Source organism: Plecotus auritus, assembly GCF_963455305.1.
Source record: "Plecotus auritus genome assembly, chromosome: 4".
NCBI lineage: Eukaryota > Metazoa > Chordata > Mammalia > Chiroptera > Vespertilionidae > Plecotus > Plecotus auritus.
This window is the reverse complement of record NC_137775.1, coordinates 101488939-101506478: the sequence shown is the minus strand read 5'-3', so window position 1 is coordinate 101506478 and position 17540 is coordinate 101488939. Positions and strand designations below refer to the sequence as shown.

The 17540-nt window shown below is 57.4% G+C and overlaps 4 protein-coding genes across 9 annotated transcripts; 1 reads left to right on the top strand and 3 right to left on the bottom strand.

Moving 5' to 3' along the window:
* Positions 1 to 1880: 1880 nt before the first annotated feature.
* Positions 1881 to 4424, top strand: RNF5 (ring finger protein 5). 5 transcript variants are annotated; one of them, XM_080663878.1, is made up of 6 exons: positions 1881 to 2257; positions 3169 to 3187; positions 3283 to 3395; positions 3501 to 3555; positions 3631 to 3748; positions 3854 to 4424. In XM_080663878.1, the coding sequence occupies exons 1-6, from the start codon at positions 2118 to 2120 to the stop codon at positions 3949 to 3951; spliced, it is 543 nt and encodes a 180-aa protein (XP_080520004.1). In that variant the 5' UTR covers positions 1881 to 2117; the 3' UTR covers positions 3952 to 4424. The 5 variants fall into 5 exon arrangements, with proteins under 5 accessions (XP_080520004.1, XP_080520005.1, XP_080520002.1 ...); XM_080663876.1 differs by having other exon boundaries at positions 2015 to 2257; positions 4072 to 4424; XM_080663879.1 differs by lacking the exon at positions 3169 to 3187 and having other exon boundaries at positions 1886 to 2027; positions 3188 to 3395.
* Positions 4425 to 4634: 210 nt separating this feature from the next.
* On the bottom strand, positions 4635 to 7952 carry AGER (advanced glycosylation end-product specific receptor). Its single transcript, XM_080666326.1, has 11 exons — positions 7289 to 7952; positions 7033 to 7139; positions 6745 to 6937; positions 6539 to 6603; positions 6348 to 6435; positions 6064 to 6258; positions 5855 to 5988; positions 5530 to 5671; positions 5239 to 5265; positions 5001 to 5127; positions 4635 to 4894 (listed from the first exon to the last, which is right to left on the bottom strand). Exons 1-11 carry the CDS (start codon positions 7338 to 7340, stop codon positions 4798 to 4800), a joined length of 1227 nt encoding a protein of 408 aa, XP_080522452.1. The 5' UTR covers positions 7341 to 7952; the 3' UTR covers positions 4635 to 4797.
* PBX2 (PBX homeobox 2) lies at positions 7836 to 12730 on the bottom strand. Its single transcript, XM_080666325.1, has 9 exons — positions 12452 to 12730; positions 11545 to 11618; positions 11111 to 11358; positions 10827 to 11017; positions 10579 to 10714; positions 10322 to 10475; positions 9870 to 9958; positions 9663 to 9749; positions 7836 to 9551 (listed from the first exon to the last, which is right to left on the bottom strand). Exons 1-9 carry the CDS (start codon positions 12670 to 12672, stop codon positions 9459 to 9461), a joined length of 1293 nt encoding a protein of 430 aa, XP_080522451.1. The 5' UTR covers positions 12673 to 12730; the 3' UTR covers positions 7836 to 9458.
* A 681-nt stretch (positions 12731 to 13411) lies between these two features.
* Positions 13412 to 17313, bottom strand: GPSM3 (G protein signaling modulator 3). 2 transcript variants are annotated; one of them, XR_013960495.1, is made up of 5 exons: positions 15096 to 15216; positions 14797 to 14896; positions 14375 to 14574; positions 13820 to 14144; positions 13412 to 13604 (listed from the first exon to the last, which is right to left on the bottom strand). XR_013960495.1 is itself a non-coding variant. In XM_080666332.1 (5 exons), exons 2-5 carry the CDS (start codon positions 15135 to 15137, stop codon positions 14007 to 14009), a joined length of 480 nt encoding a protein of 159 aa, XP_080522458.1. In that variant the 5' UTR covers positions 15138 to 15140; positions 17206 to 17313; the 3' UTR covers positions 13412 to 14006. The 2 variants fall into 2 exon arrangements, 1 of the variants encoding a protein (XP_080522458.1); XM_080666332.1 differs by adding an exon at positions 17206 to 17313 and having other exon boundaries at positions 13412 to 14144; positions 15096 to 15140.
* Between the last annotated feature and the right edge of the window lie 227 nt (positions 17314 to 17540).

The window sequence follows — 17540 nt, the reverse complement described above, 5'->3', positions numbered from 1 at the left end:
GGGCTGGGCCTGTGCCTGCAGCAGCATCCCTTTCCTCCATAAACTCCCTTTCAGCAGACAGACTTGTGTCCCCGCAGGCTGTGCTCGTTCCTTCTCCTCAGTCATCACCAGCTCTCCTTTCACTTTTCCGTGGCGTCCTCCTTTTTCCTTAACTCCCATGTCTGCAGTTGATTCCCTCCAACTCTTCTCTAAGGCCCCTTTTCTTGTCCCCCATTCAATTCCAAATATTTATGAGCATCTACTAGATGCCAAGCACCGAGCCCTTCACCTCTGTCCCTCCAGGGCTCCATCCATCTCGCCTCACCTCACCCTCCAGCCCCCTAGCCTGCTCTCTCCCTTTGTCCCCTCACTACCTCCCAGCGCCCCACTCCCTCCTCCACCCACCTCGCCCCTCTTTATGGGGAAAGGGTCCTCTCAGGCTCTCTCACTGCCAGTCTTTCCAGGCTCTTCCACTTCAGCACTTTTTCTAGTGCATTCCTATCAGTCTCCTGACCCAAGCCAAGACAACCCCTCTCCCCAGCGTAGAATCTGGGTGCACCTAGTCTTAAAATGGAAATTGGGCATTAGGGCTGCTTTGTGTGGGAGCGGGAGTGGGGAGAGGAAGAATGCTGATTTCCTCTGGGACAGGAATGCCTCCTTAATTTTGAAGTCATGTATCTAGCTCTGTGCCCAGCCCGTGTTCCCCATAATCCCTTTACCAGGATCATTCTATCACTGCTTCTTCCTTGGTCTCCACCGCTTCTTTTCGGCAACCTTTCCCTAACCCTCTACAGAACTCTTGAACCGTCACCTCCCCCGCATTTATCAGATGCCTGCCCCGCCCCGCCTTCGCCGAACGCGAGTCTACACGCCCTGAGGACGATGTCAGGGGCACTGGCACTGGAGAGTTACCTAAACCTGCTCCTTGGGCCACAGTGAGGGTCACTGACTGCGGAACAAAGGCCCACGCTAGGAAGTAGCGAGCCCGGCCTCAGGGGTTCAGCCCGGGAGGACCCCAGCTCCCCGGGGCATCTTACACGAAGGGAGGGGTGGGCCTACAGGTCGCCTTAAAAAGGGGCGGGCCTTGCCCCCGGCAGCCACTCGCGAAGTGGTGTGGCTGGGCATTTTCGCTGTGGAGGTTTAAAACGGGGTCGAGATCAACTCTGTTCTACCGGCCCCTTTAGAAAGGGTTTGGCTTTAGTTCAGTTCTGCTCCGTAAGCACCTAAAGGGCGGGCCGAGTCCAGCCGCGGGAGGCGGTTAACACCAGTGCCGCAGGTCGAGGCTCGCACCATCCCGGCGTCGGGCTAAGGCCAGTTCCCCATTCTTCACTGAGACGGCGGGGCGACCCCAAGTTTTATTCCCTAGGTCACCGAAGGAGGCCGGAGCCATTTTGAACCCTGCGACCCTAGTTTTGCCCTTTTTCCTGAGCTCTTCGCCGTCTCTTCCGATCTCGGCCAATTAGCGGCTAAGGAAACGGGCCAATCGGGCGAGAGATGCCTTAACCCGAGGACTCGGAGGAGGCTGAGCCGAATCCTTTGAACCTGAACCCAGCCAATTGTAGAGCAGTCACCATGACGACGAGATAGAGGTGCAGGGTGGGCCCCGAGAAAGCTCAGCGCTCACGGGATTGGTCCACCCCTTCCCGCCGCCTGCTGCGCATGCGCACTTCCTAACCACCAGTTTCCGTCGAGTCCAGCCAGTCAATTGCTTTGGAGTCATACGCTCCAAAGTCCAATAGGAATCCGGACCTTCTGAGAAAGAGGAAGTAAAGGAAAGCAAGGGCAGTCCCGAACCAATTGCTTCTGGACTTTGGATATGACTGGCAGCTACCCATACGAATAAAGCTTCCCTGGCCCGGCGGCGGGCGAATGGCAGAGCACGCCAGCGACGGCGACTGCATGAGCCAATAAGTCATAGTGCAAGGGCAGGGCCGCGCAAACCTCTTCCTCCCCCGCCTCCGGACCAATCCTTTATGTTCCATCCTGTGTGATTGGCAGGCACTCAGACCAATCGTGATTAAAAAACCTTGAAGCCTCCCCCAACGATCGTGAGCGGGAGGCGGATTCTTGTTTGTTGGGGCTTGTATTTGTGTGTTTGCGGGGACTTAGGGGTGCGTGGGGGCGAAACCGAACGGGCCATGGCAGCAGCGGAGGAGGAGGATGGGGGCCCCGAAGGGCCAAACTGCGAGCGGGGCGGGGCGGGCGCGACCTTCGAATGTAATATATGTCTGGAGACGGCTCGGGAAGCTGTGATCAGTATGTGTGGCCACCTGTACTGGTGAGAATCGGGAAGCGGGCGAGAGGAGTGGGGCTCACCTCTATACGGGGCAGGCTGGGGGCGGGAGATCACAAATCATACGGATAATCGGAGGGCACATCCCCATAGATGAGCCCGGAGGAGGGGACGTACATCTTTCCGGCTATGTGTGGGTTGGAGGGGCTCGTCTGTACGACAAGACCTGTGAAAAGCAAAGGCGCAGGAGCTAGGAGCGGGAGCGTATGGTGTGTTTTGGAGAAACGGGGCGAGGGTGGACGGCGCACATCTGTATAGGGGAGACCCGAGCCACCTTACCCCAAATAAGAGAGGGGTCTTAGCTATGCAGGTGGAAACGCATTAGACCCAACGGGTAAGAGAGGCATTAGTTGAGTGGGGGAGACCTAGGGAATGTGGGGCCACATTCAGGTGAGCTATGTCAGGGACGGGGTGGTATGTCCTGAGGACAAGGGCACTTGGAGGGACAGCCGTAAGAGGTTGGAGGATTGTGGCAATAGGGGCTTCATGTGCCTGGAAGAGAGGAAACGGAGTCGGGGGCGGGTGGTGCTAATTAGGAGGTTTGGTTTGGGAGTGATGGATGTGGGGCAAGGATGGGGCTGGGACTGAAAGAGGACATCTGGAAAGGGGTGGTTGAAAATAATGAAAATTAAGTCAAAAGGAGAAGGGAGAGGATGAGCATGTGTGTGTGTGTGTTGGGGGCGGGGAGAGGGTTAAGCATTTTGAGGATGGATGAAACTTTGTGTTGGAAGATTAGAAAAGCAGGAAGGCCAAGTTGGCTGGCATGGTAGAGGTGGCAGACAATATGAAAAGAAACAGCTGGTAATACCTGGGAATTGGGGGTGAGATGGGACTTGGAGGTCGGGTCCGTGTCTCTTTACTGTAGCTAGTTTGACCTTTTTTTTCCCCCCATCCAGTTGGCCCTGTCTTCATCAGGTGCGTACTCAGAAGAGATGAAGAGGGAAATGGGGAGGTCTGAGGAGCTGGAGGACCCTGCTGTATACTGGAAACCACTTCATTTTTCCCCCCAGTGGCTGGAGACACGGCCAGAGCGGCAAGAGTGCCCAGTGTGTAAAGCTGGGATCAGCAGAGAAAAGGTTGTCCCCCTTTATGGGCGAGGGAGCCAGAAGCCCCAGGATCCCAGGTGAGAGAGAGGAGGGTGCTGAAGGGAGGTGGGAGACTTCCTCCCTGGGAGGGGGTATTGAAGTGGAGAGACATTTCCTGTTGATGTCCCTCTCTTCTTCCTCAGATTGAAAACTCCACCCCGCCCCCAGGGCCAGCGACCAGCTCCAGAGAGCAGAGGGGTGAGTCTGGTCTGATGGTGTTCCTTCCTTGCTAAAGCCTCACACAGCCCACCCTGACTTCCTCTGCCTCCGTAGGGCTTCCAGCCATTTGGAGATCCCGGGGCCTTTCACTTCTCATTCGGTGTGGGTGCCTTTCCCTTTGGATTTTTCACCACTGTCTTCAATGCCCACGAGCCATTCCGCCGGGGTGCAGGTAAGAGCCTTCCCTCAGCCCCTGCCAGGGAGCCCTCCGAATCCTCTCAAGCCCCTCCTGGCCCCAGAGTGGGTGCTTCTGCCACAGCTTTCCTTTCTCCTCCAGGTGTGGATCTGGGACAGGGTCACCCGGCCTCCAGCTGGCAGGACTCCCTCTTCCTGTTTCTCGCCATTTTCTTCTTTTTCTGGCTGCTCAGTATTTGAGCCAAGTCTCCTTTCTGCCCACCTCCAGCCAGAGGAGAATCAGTATTGGGGGTCCCTGCTGACCCTTCCTCACTCTTGGACCCTCACCCAGCCCCTCCACTTCTGTTGGCCACTCTCCAGGCGGGTGTGGGAGGAGTGCATCTGCGCACAGGACCACAGGCAGGACCACAGGATGGGAGGAGCATCCTCTGACCTGCGCTCTCACTCGCACTCCCTCCGCAGCAGCGCCCCTCCAGCGCTGGGAGAGGAGGAGACTGAAGAGAAGGTCTGTTCTCCTCTTTTCCTCATCCTGTGCATCCCCCATTTCTTGATTTGATTTTGAAAGGTGAGCAAGGCTCCCTCTGACTCTCCCTGACTTCTCCCTTGATTTAATTTAATTTTCTCTCCCCAGGACCTACTGTGGGTTCTGACTAAATGCTCCCTTCTCCTCACTGACTTCTTTATCACACACTCAATAAACAAGTTGAGATGTATTGATGGGAACTCTGCCCACCTTTGTCCTTCCTCCCCTTCCTTCCCCGGGCGGAACATCCCCCACTTTGAGTGAGTGTTGGTGTGGTGTGGGGACGTTCTCAGGGCTGTAGGGAGTGAGGGTGTCTCTCTCTCTCTCTCTTTCTATCTCTCTCTCTCTCACACACACACACACACACACACACACACACACACACACACGAGCAAAGGGAGCAATTATGTCAGGTGTTTACTCATCACTGTTTGTGGAAGGCTCTGGTTGTGAAAGGAAGTTAGGTGAGGTGAGTAGAGGTTATACAAGGGAGAAATGGTCTGGGGCCAAAACAGTGTGGGGAAAAGAAAAGGGAGCTGAGGGATGGGGTGGCCAGGAGCCCCTCAAGGCCCTCCTGCACTGCTCTCGGCTGCATCGGGCTCCTGGGACTGATTGAGCTCTGCACGCTCCTCCTCTTCCTCCTGGTTTTCTGGGGCCTTCCTGGGGAGGAGGCGTGGGAGAGTTCTGCACATGGTCCTTGCACTTCCCCCACACCTCTCCTGCTGCCTGGAAGCCCAAGACCAGGTGTCTAGCTTCCTCCACTCACCTCTCCTCTCCTCGGCGGCGGCGCCTTTGCCACATGATGACCCCAATGAGCAGGGCGGCTGCCCCCAGGCCTCCCAGGATCCCCATGGCCAGGGCTATAGTTCCCAGCCCAGGCCCTCCCACAGAGCCTGTAGGGAAATGGGAGGGTGAGGGCCCAGCCCTGCCATTCCTTTCTTGTTGACCACACCCCCACTCACACTGGGGTCAGTCTTCCTCTCTGACCTGCTCCAGCCCCTCACCTGCAGTAGGCCCCTCCTCGCCTGTTTCTGGAAGACAAAGTCAGAGCAAGTCAGAAAGGAAGGCAGCAGGCTGGGAGGGGTCTAGCTAGTGGGAGTGTTTCCTTTTTTTAGCTCTGAGTGGGGAGGGGACAGGCTGGGCTGCTCTCTTGGTAGGGTTTGGGGGCGGGTAGCTGAGGCCTGGGTATGGGTGAATTGAGGGTGGAGTGGGGTGGCTCTTGGGGACAGTGCCAGAATGGGGTAGGTAACTGGAGCCTGCACATGCCCCTGGGGTGTGGGGAGAGGTCTCCTCACCGATGATGCTGATGCTGACAGCACGGCTTTCCTGGGGCCTGTGGCTGGGGTGGGTGGCCACACAGCTGTAGGTTCCTTGATCTTGAGGCCCTACCTCAGGGAGGAGCAGCACTGGGCTGGGGGGAATGGGCAGGGGGGTGCCCTGGGTGGGGGAAGGGGGACAGGAGGCTATTACAACCCAAGTCCATACATCCCATCTCCTGTCTTGGTCCACATCCTCAGGTACTTGTCTTCCCCAGCTCCTTGCCTGCCTCTCTATGAGCTCCCTGCCCTCCCAGTTGCCAACGATGCCTCTCTACCTCCCAGCCTCTCCCAGGTCACTCACGTCCTTGACCCAGTGGATTTGAGGAGGGGGCTGGGTGGAAGCTTCACAGGTCAGGGTCACAGTGCCACCAGGAGCTACTGCTCCGCTTTCCGGCTCCACCACCAGTTGGACCTCTGGAGGCACAGGCTCCGGGGCTGGGGAGGGCATGAGGCTGAGAGTTACACCGCTGTGTGGTCCAGTGGCCATACTTTCAGAAGGTACTCACCCACCTCTGGGCTCGCCCTGGACGCTGAGCTGGATGGGGGCTGTGTGCAGGGCTCTGCGCCGGGGACGACCGGGGCTGAAGCTACATGAGAAGGTGGGGTGGGGCGCTCCCCCCTGCGCTGGGGTCACCGTCAGCTCTGACTGGAGTGTGAAAAGTCCTGTCTCAGGGTGTCTCCTGCTCTCTTCCTTCACAGACACGCCTAAGGTGGAGGGAGAAGGCGAGGTGTCCCACGGTGTGCGGGGGAGGGATCAGGAAAAAGGCAGCTAGGAGGGGAAACTTGGGACTCACCTTTGCCATCAGGTATCAGGGGTTTCCCATCTAAGTGCCAGCTAAGAGTCCCTGCAGGGTAGCCCCCCTCAGACACACATGTCCCCACCTGGGGAAAGAGTGACCTCATCACCTTTGAAAGTAAGACACCATACACACGTACCCAGCCACCCGTCCTGTTCTCACTTTCTCCTCCCCTTTTCTCCCACTACCTTATTGGGGACACCAGCCTGGAGCTCAGAGGCAGGATCAACAATTTCTGGCTTCCCGGGGATCTCTGAAGGAGGGAAAATTCCAATCAAAAGCTGGGGCTTTGAAGATTCTCCCACCACAAGGGCCAGCCAAGGAGGCAAGGGTTGGGGTTGAAGGCTCTTCCTGAAAGGAGAGGTGGGCCTTGGGAAGGCCCTGGAACCCTTACGGTAGACTCGGACTTGGTAGTTAGACTTGATCTCCTTTCCTTTCCGGCTCATTGCCCGGCACCGGAAAATCCCCTCATCCGGGATCCCCACAGCCGGCAGGAGGAGGGAGCCATTGGGGAGGACTCGAGCCACGCTGTCCCAGGGGCTTCCCTGGGGAGACAGGACCTTCCAGGCTTCTGTCCTGCCTGTGTGCTGGGGACAGAGGAGAGGCCTGAATAGCGCAAGCCCTTTGGGAAAGGACTCCTGAGGCATGGAGCTGGGGAGGCTATGCCAGGAGCCCCACTTACCAGTTTCCATTCCAGCTGCTGGGGTGGTTTCCTGGGAGCACCCTTACAGTTGAGCACCAACGGCTTCCCGATCGGGGCTGTGACGTTTTGACAGCCTGCCACTGCCCCTGGGAGACAGCAGCAAGGTGGAGGGGCTGGAGGGAGGTGGGCTGACAAAACTGGCACAAGGTGGGCAAGGGAGCTGGAGGAGCATTAGGGTCCAGGGAAGATCTGGGAGGGGGACGAGTGCCTTCCACAGGTGGGGGCAGTGGCTCACCCCACAGACTGAGGACCAGCACCCAGGCTCCAGCCGTTGTCCCTGCCGCCATCCTGCCTCCTGTCCAGGCTCCTGGCTCTGTCTGCCTCTCACTGCTGTGGCCACTGCCCTAGGTGGGGCTTGTACCCGCTCCCCTGCCCCCATCTCCCGGTCCTGTCCTGGCACAGGGAATGCTAGGAATTCGTGACTCTCGGATAAGAGTCCTTCAGATACTAGAACGGTGATCACCCCACCCCTGGCACTGCCACATCTATGGGGGTGGGGAGTGCATCTTCTAGGGTCTCTCAAGCCCTTAGGACCCCCAACCTGACCATCAGTCTGCTGAGGGCTACCTGGTGGGCCACTGGAGCCCATCTGTGGACACAAGGTTGCAGGCCAACCGGTTCAGGCCAGGCTGTTTCCCATGGAAGAGGCCCGGCTGAAACATGGGGCCTGGGTGCTGAGGGCAAGGCTGGTGGACTCAGGGAAATCCTTTTGGGCTTTTATGAAGGGAAAAATGTTTTCTTCCTGGGGTTTCTTATGTTTTTGAAAATAATTCTCAACTAAACCCAGGGGGAAAATTTCTTTATTTAAAACTGTTTTTTTTTTTTGGTTTTTTTTGCGAAACTATAAGTTTACAAGTGAGAACTGCCCACACCCGTGCCCGTGCCTCCCGCCCCCACCCATCAGTCCCAACCTGCCCAGTCTTGCAAGATCTTTGATGGGAGGGGTTCCCCATGGTGACAGTCTGTGAAATCCTGACGATGTTGGAGGGGTTCAGGGCCAAGGATGGGGCAGCAGTGACTTTACCTCCCTCCGTACCTGGCTTTTTGCAGCCTCTCTCCTCTCCCCACCCTCATGATTTTGGACTGAGAACAAAGATACCTCATTTCTGGGGAAACTGAGGGAGATACATACACAAGCATCCCAACCCATACTTATTTCACAATAACCCTTCCCCCTTCTCCCCTCCAACCTGCATAGTTAAAAAAAAAGACGTGTCACAGGGGAAGGTGGCACTGCCTCCAAATGACTGTGCCCAGCCCTGCCCACGGGTTGAGAGAGGAGGGAGAACAGGCCAGCCATGCAAGCCCCCACTGCCTCCACACCAAGTGCAGCGGGAGCTGCCCAACCGGCAGAGAACACCTGGGCCTTTAAAGCAAAGGAGGACACCTAAGTGATCTGAGGGGGGCGGGCGTGGTGCCCTGCTAAATGGACTTCTCTGGACGAGCCAGCCGGGCCTCTTCACCGGTTCCACTTGTTCCCCTTTCTCTTATCATGACCCCTTTTGCTATCACCCCTAATATGGGAAAGCCAGTAATTAAGGTAAAGAAGAAATCCACATATAAAACATCTACTTCCCCAAACTCAAAAATTAAGAACCAACATCAACAAAACACCCCCAAAATACAGGTGGATCCCAGGTATTTTCTCTTCCCTAAAAAAAAAAAAAAAAAAGGTTCAACCCCCAAACCCAGTTAACAATTCCCAATTCCCTAAAGTAGCAGAAACTCCCTCCGAGGTAGATATCTGAGTCAGACACTCTCGTTCACCGAGTAATTCTATTGGTTTAAGATGAGCTGCATATGAGGTAATAAAGCCGTCTGGAGGGGGAGAGGGTGGGAGGCCCGGGGCGTGGCCAGGTCATCTGTCCAGAAGTTGTGTCCCCATTTTTGGCATCTCTGGTAGGTAGGGCAAGGCTGGCGTCTCCACAGATCCCAGAGCAGATAAGGGGTGGGGGAGGGAGGATGGGTGAACGAGAGAGAGAGAGAGAGAGAGAGAGAGAGAGAGAGAGAGAGAAAGAGAGAGAGAGAGAATAGTTGTGTATGTATCTATGACAGAAACAGAATAGTCGTATGTGTGTCTGTGAGAGAAACAATAGTTGTGTATGTGTCTGTGAGAGGATCTGAAAGATAGGGTTCTGGGTGTGTTTCTGTATAAGAAATGGGGAGAGAAAAAGATTGAAAAGAAGGGAAAACAGGGGAGACAGATCCCACCTTCCCCTTAGGGGACCCCCTTCTCCTTGTCATGTAGTCAGCAACCCCAGCACTGAGTCGGCTGGGGTAGGGCAACCCCATTTGCCCTTCTCCATCTTGTGCTTCTCCTGTGTCTGGGGCTTGTCCTCTGGATGCCTTTGTCCTCACATCTTCGTCACCTCGTGAGCCCCCACCCCGTGGCCCTGAGGGGGGAATCAGTTGGAAGTGTCAGAATGAACGCTCCCTGGTCCCTCTGTTGGGGACGTCACTGAGGACGGGGTCACAGCCTCCTGCCAGCCGCCGTTTGCCTGGAAAAAAGACAGTTGGGGTGAGGCTCTGAAACCTAGTGTTGGGGGCAGTGCTGCGGGGGAAGGGCACTGGTCCTGGGAGAGGTGGGAGGGCTGCAGGGCTCCACTCACCCTCATTTCCCGAGGGCTGTACATCTGGCCTCCCCCGAGGTTATCTCCGTAGCCCCCTGCGCCCATCGAGTGTCGGAGTGATTCCACCTATGGCAGCGAAGGAAGGTGTGACAGACACAGTGTGACGCCTCAAAAGAAACCGTCTAGTGTGCTGAAGGGAGGGAAACAGAGTGTGGGAAACCCTGCTCAGGGGAGAGGGCATCTGACCTGGGAAGCAGAGTAGGAGTCTCCGTTGAGCCCGGGCATCCCCAGAAACATGTCTCCGGATCCTGAGAGATTGAAAGAGCCGCCAGAGCCTTGGGGGAGCAGAGAAGGAATTAGGGACGATGACAGCCTGTGTGGCAGACAGGAGACACACCCCTGTTTCCAACAAGCCCTCTGAACTAGCTCTGTGGGGTGTGCCACTGCGCACAAACTCCACACAGCAACGCTGCAGCATCAAGGCTCAGCTCCGGGCCTCCCCTGCCACTGGTGGGAAGAAAGGCAAGACGTAACTTGCTGGAGTGGCCTCTGTCCCCTGACATCTCCACCCCATCTCAACTTGGTCTCTGTTACCCCCAAAGGCCCCCACCCTATGCCCATGATCCTGCCTAGATAGGAAGTGGGAACAAAAGCAGGAAGTGTGCAAAGCAGCCAGCCAGGCTGGCCGAGGGCTCCACCTGCGGAGGAAGGGGGTGTCGGGGAGCTGGTGCGGCTATGGCCCCCCTGGGTGACAGACACGGCAGTCTTGACGGCATAGATGTTTGCCTCCTCTTGAAACTTTCCGATATTTTTCTTATAGCGAATCCGCTTGTTGCCAAACCAATTGGAGACCTGGGGGGTGTTGGGCAGAAAGGAGGGTCAGCTGGAGACCTTCCCTCTGTAGGACCCTGTCAACAGGCCTGGAGCGCTTCCTGCTGAGACTCCTCCCCAATACCTGAGAGACAGTGATGCCACACTTCTTGGCGAGCTCCTCCTTAGCCTCCTCACTAGGATACGGGTTACTCAGGTGGGAATAGAAATACTCATTGAGGACCTCGGTGGCCTGTTTGCTGAAGTTCCGGCGTTTCCGTCTACAGAGGAGGGAGAAGGGCGCTGAGGACTGCTGGGCCAGCAGGGTCTCCATGCTGCAAGCTCCCCGGGGGCCCTGGGGGTCCTGTGTGCAGCCTGGACCCTGGGCCCCACCTGGCGTCCAGGAACCGGGAGCGCAGGATCATGACGGCCTCGCAGGTGCTCTGCTTGAGCTGCATCTGGATGGCGCTGAACTTGCGGTGGATGATGCTCACCATCCGCTCCATCTCCTTGGGTGCCACGGGCCGCGTGCGGCTCTGCTCCCTCAGCAGGTTCATGACGTGGGTCGTGAACTCATTACATGCCTGCAGTGGGGGCCGGTGGGCTGTGAGGTGCCCTTTGGCCTTGGGGTCCCCCCGAGGAAGCTCCCGCCACCCACTCCCGCGTCCTCGCCTCACCTGCTCATACTTCTCCAGCTCCGAGTGGTAGATATGGCGGATCTGGGCAAGTTTGCTGCGATAGTCCGAGTGTTCGATGGAGTTGTCAGGGGACACGCCGCCCCCGGAAGCTGCTGCGGCTGCAGCTGCTGCCGCTGAGCCCCCCCCTTTCTCAGGCCCAGCCACACCTTCTGCCAGAAGCATGTTGTCCAAGCGCATAAGCTGGGGGTCCACCGGCTCCTCCTCCTGGGAGCTTCGGATGCTGAGGCCTAGCACAAGCGGACTTAGGGACCCGAGGACCCCCACACCCAGTTCTCTGTCCTCCTGAGACCCGAGTTTCTTTGGTTCCCTCCCCAGTAACCCCCTGGACACCTCCCTGACCCCCACTCTCCTCAGGGCTCCATGTTGTCAAACTCTTGGCCTGAGTGTATGGTGAACTGGGTTCCCCTACGTACCGGTCTTCTCCTTGATCTCACACAGGACGCTAAACAGCGCTGGCTTCATTCGGTGGCAGTTTAGGGCATGTTTCCTTGGGAGGAAACAGGAGAGAAAAGTTTAGCTACAGAAACGTGCAGGGGGACACCATGAGGGTGAGAGAGGGAGCCTGGGAACAAGAAGGCAGGTAGAAAGTGGGGCTGGGGTGAAATGGGGGTGGGGTTCTTGGGGTGAGATCAGCTCCCAGCGAGACTTGGGGAAGCTGCTTGGCACCCGCCACAGAGTGAAGGTGGAGGCAGCAGGCTGAAGGTCTCATGGGCAGCTGGGGGCTGTGGGAGACCGTCTAGAAGAGTGCAGAGGGGGAGTTTGGGGGTGACTGCAGATATGAAGGTGACTAGGTCGATTTCAAAAGAAGAGAGATGGAGACTGGGGAGAAGAGTCAGAGTTTGAGGTGCCAGAGAGGGGTTAGGGGTGCCGAGCTAAAGTGGAGGGATCAGCAGAGATGTGTGTGGAGGGTCCTGGGCTGAGCAGGGGTGGAGGGGGGTGAGGACACAGGGAGGCTGGGCCATGGTGGAGAGGAGAGGAAGGAACTCTGGGGAGGGGTGTGGAGGTCCCCAGGTCTGCAGAGGAGGGGGTGAGCTGAGGGAGAGTCAGAGGAGGAGCCAGAAGGGGGCTCTGGAGAGGGAAGGGTGATTCAGGGGACTGGGGGGTCAGTGAGAGGTTAGGAGAGGGGGGTGAGACCACCTGGGGTTCCCCTCTTTAAGGCTTCAGGGCCTGGGGGGTGAAGGAGAGGAGTCACTTATCTAGGGGTTCCGGGAGCAAGAAAAGAAAAGAGGTGTGGGATCCTGGAGTTGGGGGGTTCCAAAGACCAAGCTTGTGAATGGGCTTCTGCTGCTCTGTGTGGGGTGGCGGGGTGGGGGCACTCACTTGGCCTGGGCCTCGTCCAGGCTCTGGTCCGTGATGGTCATTATCTGCTGCAGAATGTCCCCGATGTCTTGCTTCCCTCGGCCTCCCGGGACCCCCCCGCCACCTCCACTGGGGTCTCCGCCACCCGGAGGCTCGCCAGGGCCCCCAGGCTCCCCACCCACCAGCCCCAGGCCCCCCCGGCCCCCGCCTGGAGGGGGCGGCCCCAGCAGCCGCTCGTCCATAGTGGGGGGGGCCCTGAGGCCCCCTCCCTATCCCGTCCCTCCCCCGCCTTGTTACTTCCCCCCAAACTCGGCGGGGCCGCTGCTCTCTCCGCCCCGACCCCCGCCCGTCTCCCCGTCTCCTGGCTCCCCCGGGGGTTAACCCCGGCTCTGAAGGGAGACCTGGGGTACCGGCTGGTCCCCCCACAGGAGACCCCGGCCCCCGGCGGCGGAGAAAATGGAGCCGGAGAGAGGAGGCCCAGGCGGGGGTGTGTGTGAGCGAGAGGGAGGAGGGAGGAGGGCGAGGGGAGCTGGGGGAGGGGAGGGGAGCGGGAGGGCGGGGCGCGGGAGGAGCTGGGGGCGGAGACGCGCGACGGCACCGCGGCGGGGAGGGTGGGGGAGGGAGACGGGAGGAGGGGCGGGGAGGAGGGTGGAGAGAATGGGAGCAGGAGACGCGTGGGGGGCCGGCGTGTCGGGGCGCGCGGCCGCGGGCTGCTGGGTCGAGGTCCGGGGGGCGTGGACTCTGGCTCCGGAGTGCCTGGGTTCACCGACAGCGCCGTTCATATTTCTTGTCCTAATGACTCCCCTCCCTGTTCTACTTAATTAAAATCCGGAGGGGGCGGGGTAATTAGGGAGGTCTCCAGCCGCTGCTTAATGAGCCAGTAATTAACCAGCCGGGGAGGGGAGCTGGCCTCGGGCCAGCCCGGGGAGCGGCCTCCGGCCTCGCGGCCTCCCTGCGCCCGCAGCCCAGACACCAGTCCAGTCAGAGGGGAACACCTTTATTCACAAACCAAACTTGGGGCCCGCGGAGCAGGGAGAGGGGCGGGCAGGGCGAGCCGTGCACAGCGGAGGCCGCGTCCTGGCGCGGGGTGGGGAGGGCGCGGAGTGCGTCTCGGCGAGGCCCACCCTCCCTTTCAGGTTGGGAAGAAGGGTGGGACTGTTCCTCGGGTCACGGCCTGAGGGGACGAGACTAGTCTTGTCTTGGGAGTTGGAGGCCTCGAGCCCTCAGATTCTGCCTAGCGGCTTGACGTCTGGGGGTGTCCCTACCGCTCGGGACCAAGACTCCAAGCCACTCCCTGAGATCAGAGTAGGGACGGGTGTCCCTTGGTGCTGGGACCCTCACTGCCTCCGGCTCCGCGCACTCAGGGAGGGTCCTGGATAACCATCCTACCTTGACTATTCCCAGGGTGCGAGGTCTTTCACCCCCTCAGTTCCCAGCAACATGGGCGAGGACGATGGACAGAGATTTCTGCTGGGTCCAGTTTCTGGCGCCCCTGCCCAGCAGGGTTGAGGGTAGGCAGCGGGCTGCCCCGCTTGGAGCTCCGGGAGTGCGGAGGGGCTGGTGGGGGGCTCAAATCTCAGTAGGTGTGAGTGGGGGGCCGGGACCTTTGTTCCTCCATTCGACCCCCACCCTGAACTCTCAGCAGCAACTCCAGGAGTTCCTGTCCCCCTGGGGGTAGGGGAGGCTCTGACCGCTGGGCTTCCATCCGCTGGCACTGGAGGGATGGAGGGATGGGAAGGTGTTGGTGAGGTTTTAAGAGGAGCAGGCCAGGAAAGGAGCCAGGGCTGTATGAGGGGCATACAGGACACCTGTGACTGGGGTGGGGGGCTAGACTCTGGAGAGGGGGCAGATACCTGGGGAGAAGGAGGGATAGGGCCCCAAAGAGGACAGGGTCAAGAGACCAGGAAACCTGGGTCTGGCCTCCTGGGGGGTGGGGTGTCTCACCTGGTGACTGAGGATGGTGCTGTAGAGTTGTTCTCTGTCCTCCTGGGGCCGTGGTGGGGCTGGGGCTAGGTTTGGGGGACCCTGGGGGACGTGGAAGGTGGCTCTCTGCTCCTCTAGGCGGCGGGACTGGGCCTCAGCCACTAGGTCCAGAAGGAGCTCAGTCTGCAGGGAGAGCAGGGAGGCCGAGCGGGGTCCTAGGGCTGGGAGAGTAGGGGGAGGGCTCAGAGAGGTTGGCAGGGTGGGGGATTGGGACAGGGACAGACAGGGTGAGGTGATTAGGGACTGGTGGTCAGAGGTAAGGAGGTACAATGGGGAGTCCAGAGGATGTGGGGAAAGGGCCCATGATGGAGTGGACCCTGGTAATAGGATTAGGAAGGATGCAGGCACCAGGGTCAGGGAACTCCCTGGATGGGTGGGGATACCTGTGTGGCGGGTCCCTGGAGGAGGGGATGGAGGAGCAGATCGCCAAGGTCGAATGGTGGTGTTTACAGGGGGCCAGCCATGCTCATCCTGAGGGGGGCCCTGATGCCGAGACATCCATTCCAGTCAAGCAGGGGCGGGCCTGGCCAAGCAGCCTGTTTCCTCTCTGTGTCTCTGTTCCTACCCCTGTGCCCAAGCCCTTCCAAGTCCACCGTCCAAGGTCACTAGGTCTCTGCCTCAGGTCCTCTCACCTCCCTTTCCTCCAGGGTCAGCCCCCCCCTCTCCTCCCGTGCCAGCTCACCTGCTCACCATCCTCTTCTTCCTGGGGTCTCTCAGCCTCCATGCCCTGGAGGGGAGAAACCGATGGGGGAGGGGAGCTAGGATTTGGAGGAGGGCCAGAACCCTGAGTTCCTGTAGGGAGTGGGGGCTGGAAGGGGTGGGGGTGAGCCAAGGGCTGGATGTCTGGGTACTAAGCAGGAAGCTGGGTTCCTGGTCAGCCCCCCATGGGCCCCGCCCATCCCTGTCAACTTCCTCCAGTTCTGTTTTCCCACCCAAACTGCTTGCTCAACCTCTCTCCCCAGGGAAGCAGAGGCTGGGAAAAGCTCCTCCAGCAGTAGTGGAGGGGTTTCAAGGTGGGCAAGAACTCTTTTGGCCTTCCCCTCTCCAGAGCCTCAGTAGACCCCAACCCCCACCACTCTGTTCCCTCCCCCTCTCCTCCCCTCTAGCTCTGTCAACACAGGAACTAGCTGCACAGGAAGTGGTTTCAGTCCTCAGAACCCTCACCCCCAGGTCTCTCCTCTCCCTAAGATGTCCCCTGATGGTAGGATTCAGCCCTCCCCTGCTTCCCAGCTTACAGCCTCATTGGGATTAGGACAGGCATGGTTCCAGTGGGAAGCAGGACTCAGATCCCGGGATGTTAGGCCCTCAAACATATACATATACCCCCAGCACTGGGTCCAACACAGCGAGTGTCATAGTTACCCCTAGGTGCTTGGTCTACTCAGTGGACAAGATGTGTACCAAATGTGAGACATGGGTCAGGGAAGGCTTTCCTCTGGTCATGAATGAGGGATAAAGGGAGAGGACCAACTCCCTGGCTTTGTCATTGACCTCTCCACACTGATCACACTGGTGGGCACCAAGCTAGGACAGACATCTGGAGCCTCGAAATGGAAACCTGTCATAATAGGGGGTTTACAGCTGAGTGACTTCAAACATGAAATGATGAAGAACTCTGGTTCTGGCACTTAATGCCTTGTCATCTTTACCAGATAAAAATCTGTGCCTGTTTCTAAGAGTAAAATGGACCTAACAGTTTTGGTAGACCTAACAGTTGGTGTGAGGATTAAATGTGATAAAGCATTTGGTACAGTGAATGCTCAATAAATGGTAGTTACTACAAGGCATACTTCGGAGATATTGCAGGTTGGTTCCGGACCACTACAATAAAGTGATTATCACAATAAAGTGAGTCAGATGTTTTGGCTCCCCCGTGCATGTTTACAACTAAACTAGTCTATTAACTGTGCAATAGCATTGTCTTAAAAACAATAAACATACCTTAATTTAAAAATACTTTATTGCTAAGAAATTCTAACCATCATCTGAGCCTTCAGGGAGTCAATCTTTTTGTTGGTAGAGAGTCTTTGCTTCAATGTTAATGAAAACACTTATATGCAAAGTGCAACCAAGAGAAGCCCACAAAAATGAGGTATGCTTGTAATCCGCTTTCAAAATGCTCCAAGTTCCATGTCTCAGGCCCATCATCACTACGAGAGGTGGAACTACACTGCTGAAAGGTGGATTAATTTGAGATGGTCTCCGTCTTCCTCTACTTAGCTTGAGTTCCTGGGAGTCTCCTATGTGGCTAGAACTAAATGCCCTTGGAAGGTAGGCAACGTGTCTAATGTGTGGCTTCTCTTCAGACTACTAGACTCGTTTTCAGATGACAGCCTAAATTAGCACAGGACCCCCAAATCTTATTCTTGCTCTTACACTATACTGAAAGTCTCCATTCAAATATTGAATTTGGGCCCTAGCCAGTTTGACTCAGTGGAGCGTGTCAGCCTGCAGACTGAAGGGTCCCAGGTTTGATTCTGGTCAAGGGCATATGCCTGGGTTGTAGGCTTGATCCCCAGTAGGGGGTGTGCAGGAGGCAGCTGATCAATGATTCTCATCATTGATGTTTCTAACTTTCTCTCTCTCCTCACCCTTCTCTGAAATCAATAAAAATATATAAAAAAAATTGAATTTGGGACACAAAATTTTGAAGACAATGCAGCCACTCCCATATTTTCTTCATTGCACTCCTCAAACCCTCCAAAAGAAGGTAACACTTTATACCAGCTTTATTACCTAATGACAGATTTGGGGTTCTTAACTAGAGAAAGTAGTAGCTAGAAGAGTGGCACCTCATCCCTGCACTGGTGAGAATGCAAGGAGTCATCAGCTGGAGTGGTCCTTGGTGCTCCTCCGACACAGCACCTGCAATGCCTGCCACATAGCAGGTGCTTAACAAATATTTGTCAACTGTTTGTAGGTAGTGGGGGGTGATTTAAGCGCTCCCTTCGGGAACCACATCCTGTACAGGAAGAACATCTTACATCCCATCTGTAGTTCTTGGTTCCAGTTCAGGATACCTAGCCCACTCCATTCCACCCTCCTGTAACCCCTGACCCTTAATTCCTGGGCCCACTTCATCTCAGCACCTAAACCCTTTTCAGGGCTTCATCTTCTCCACGTGGAA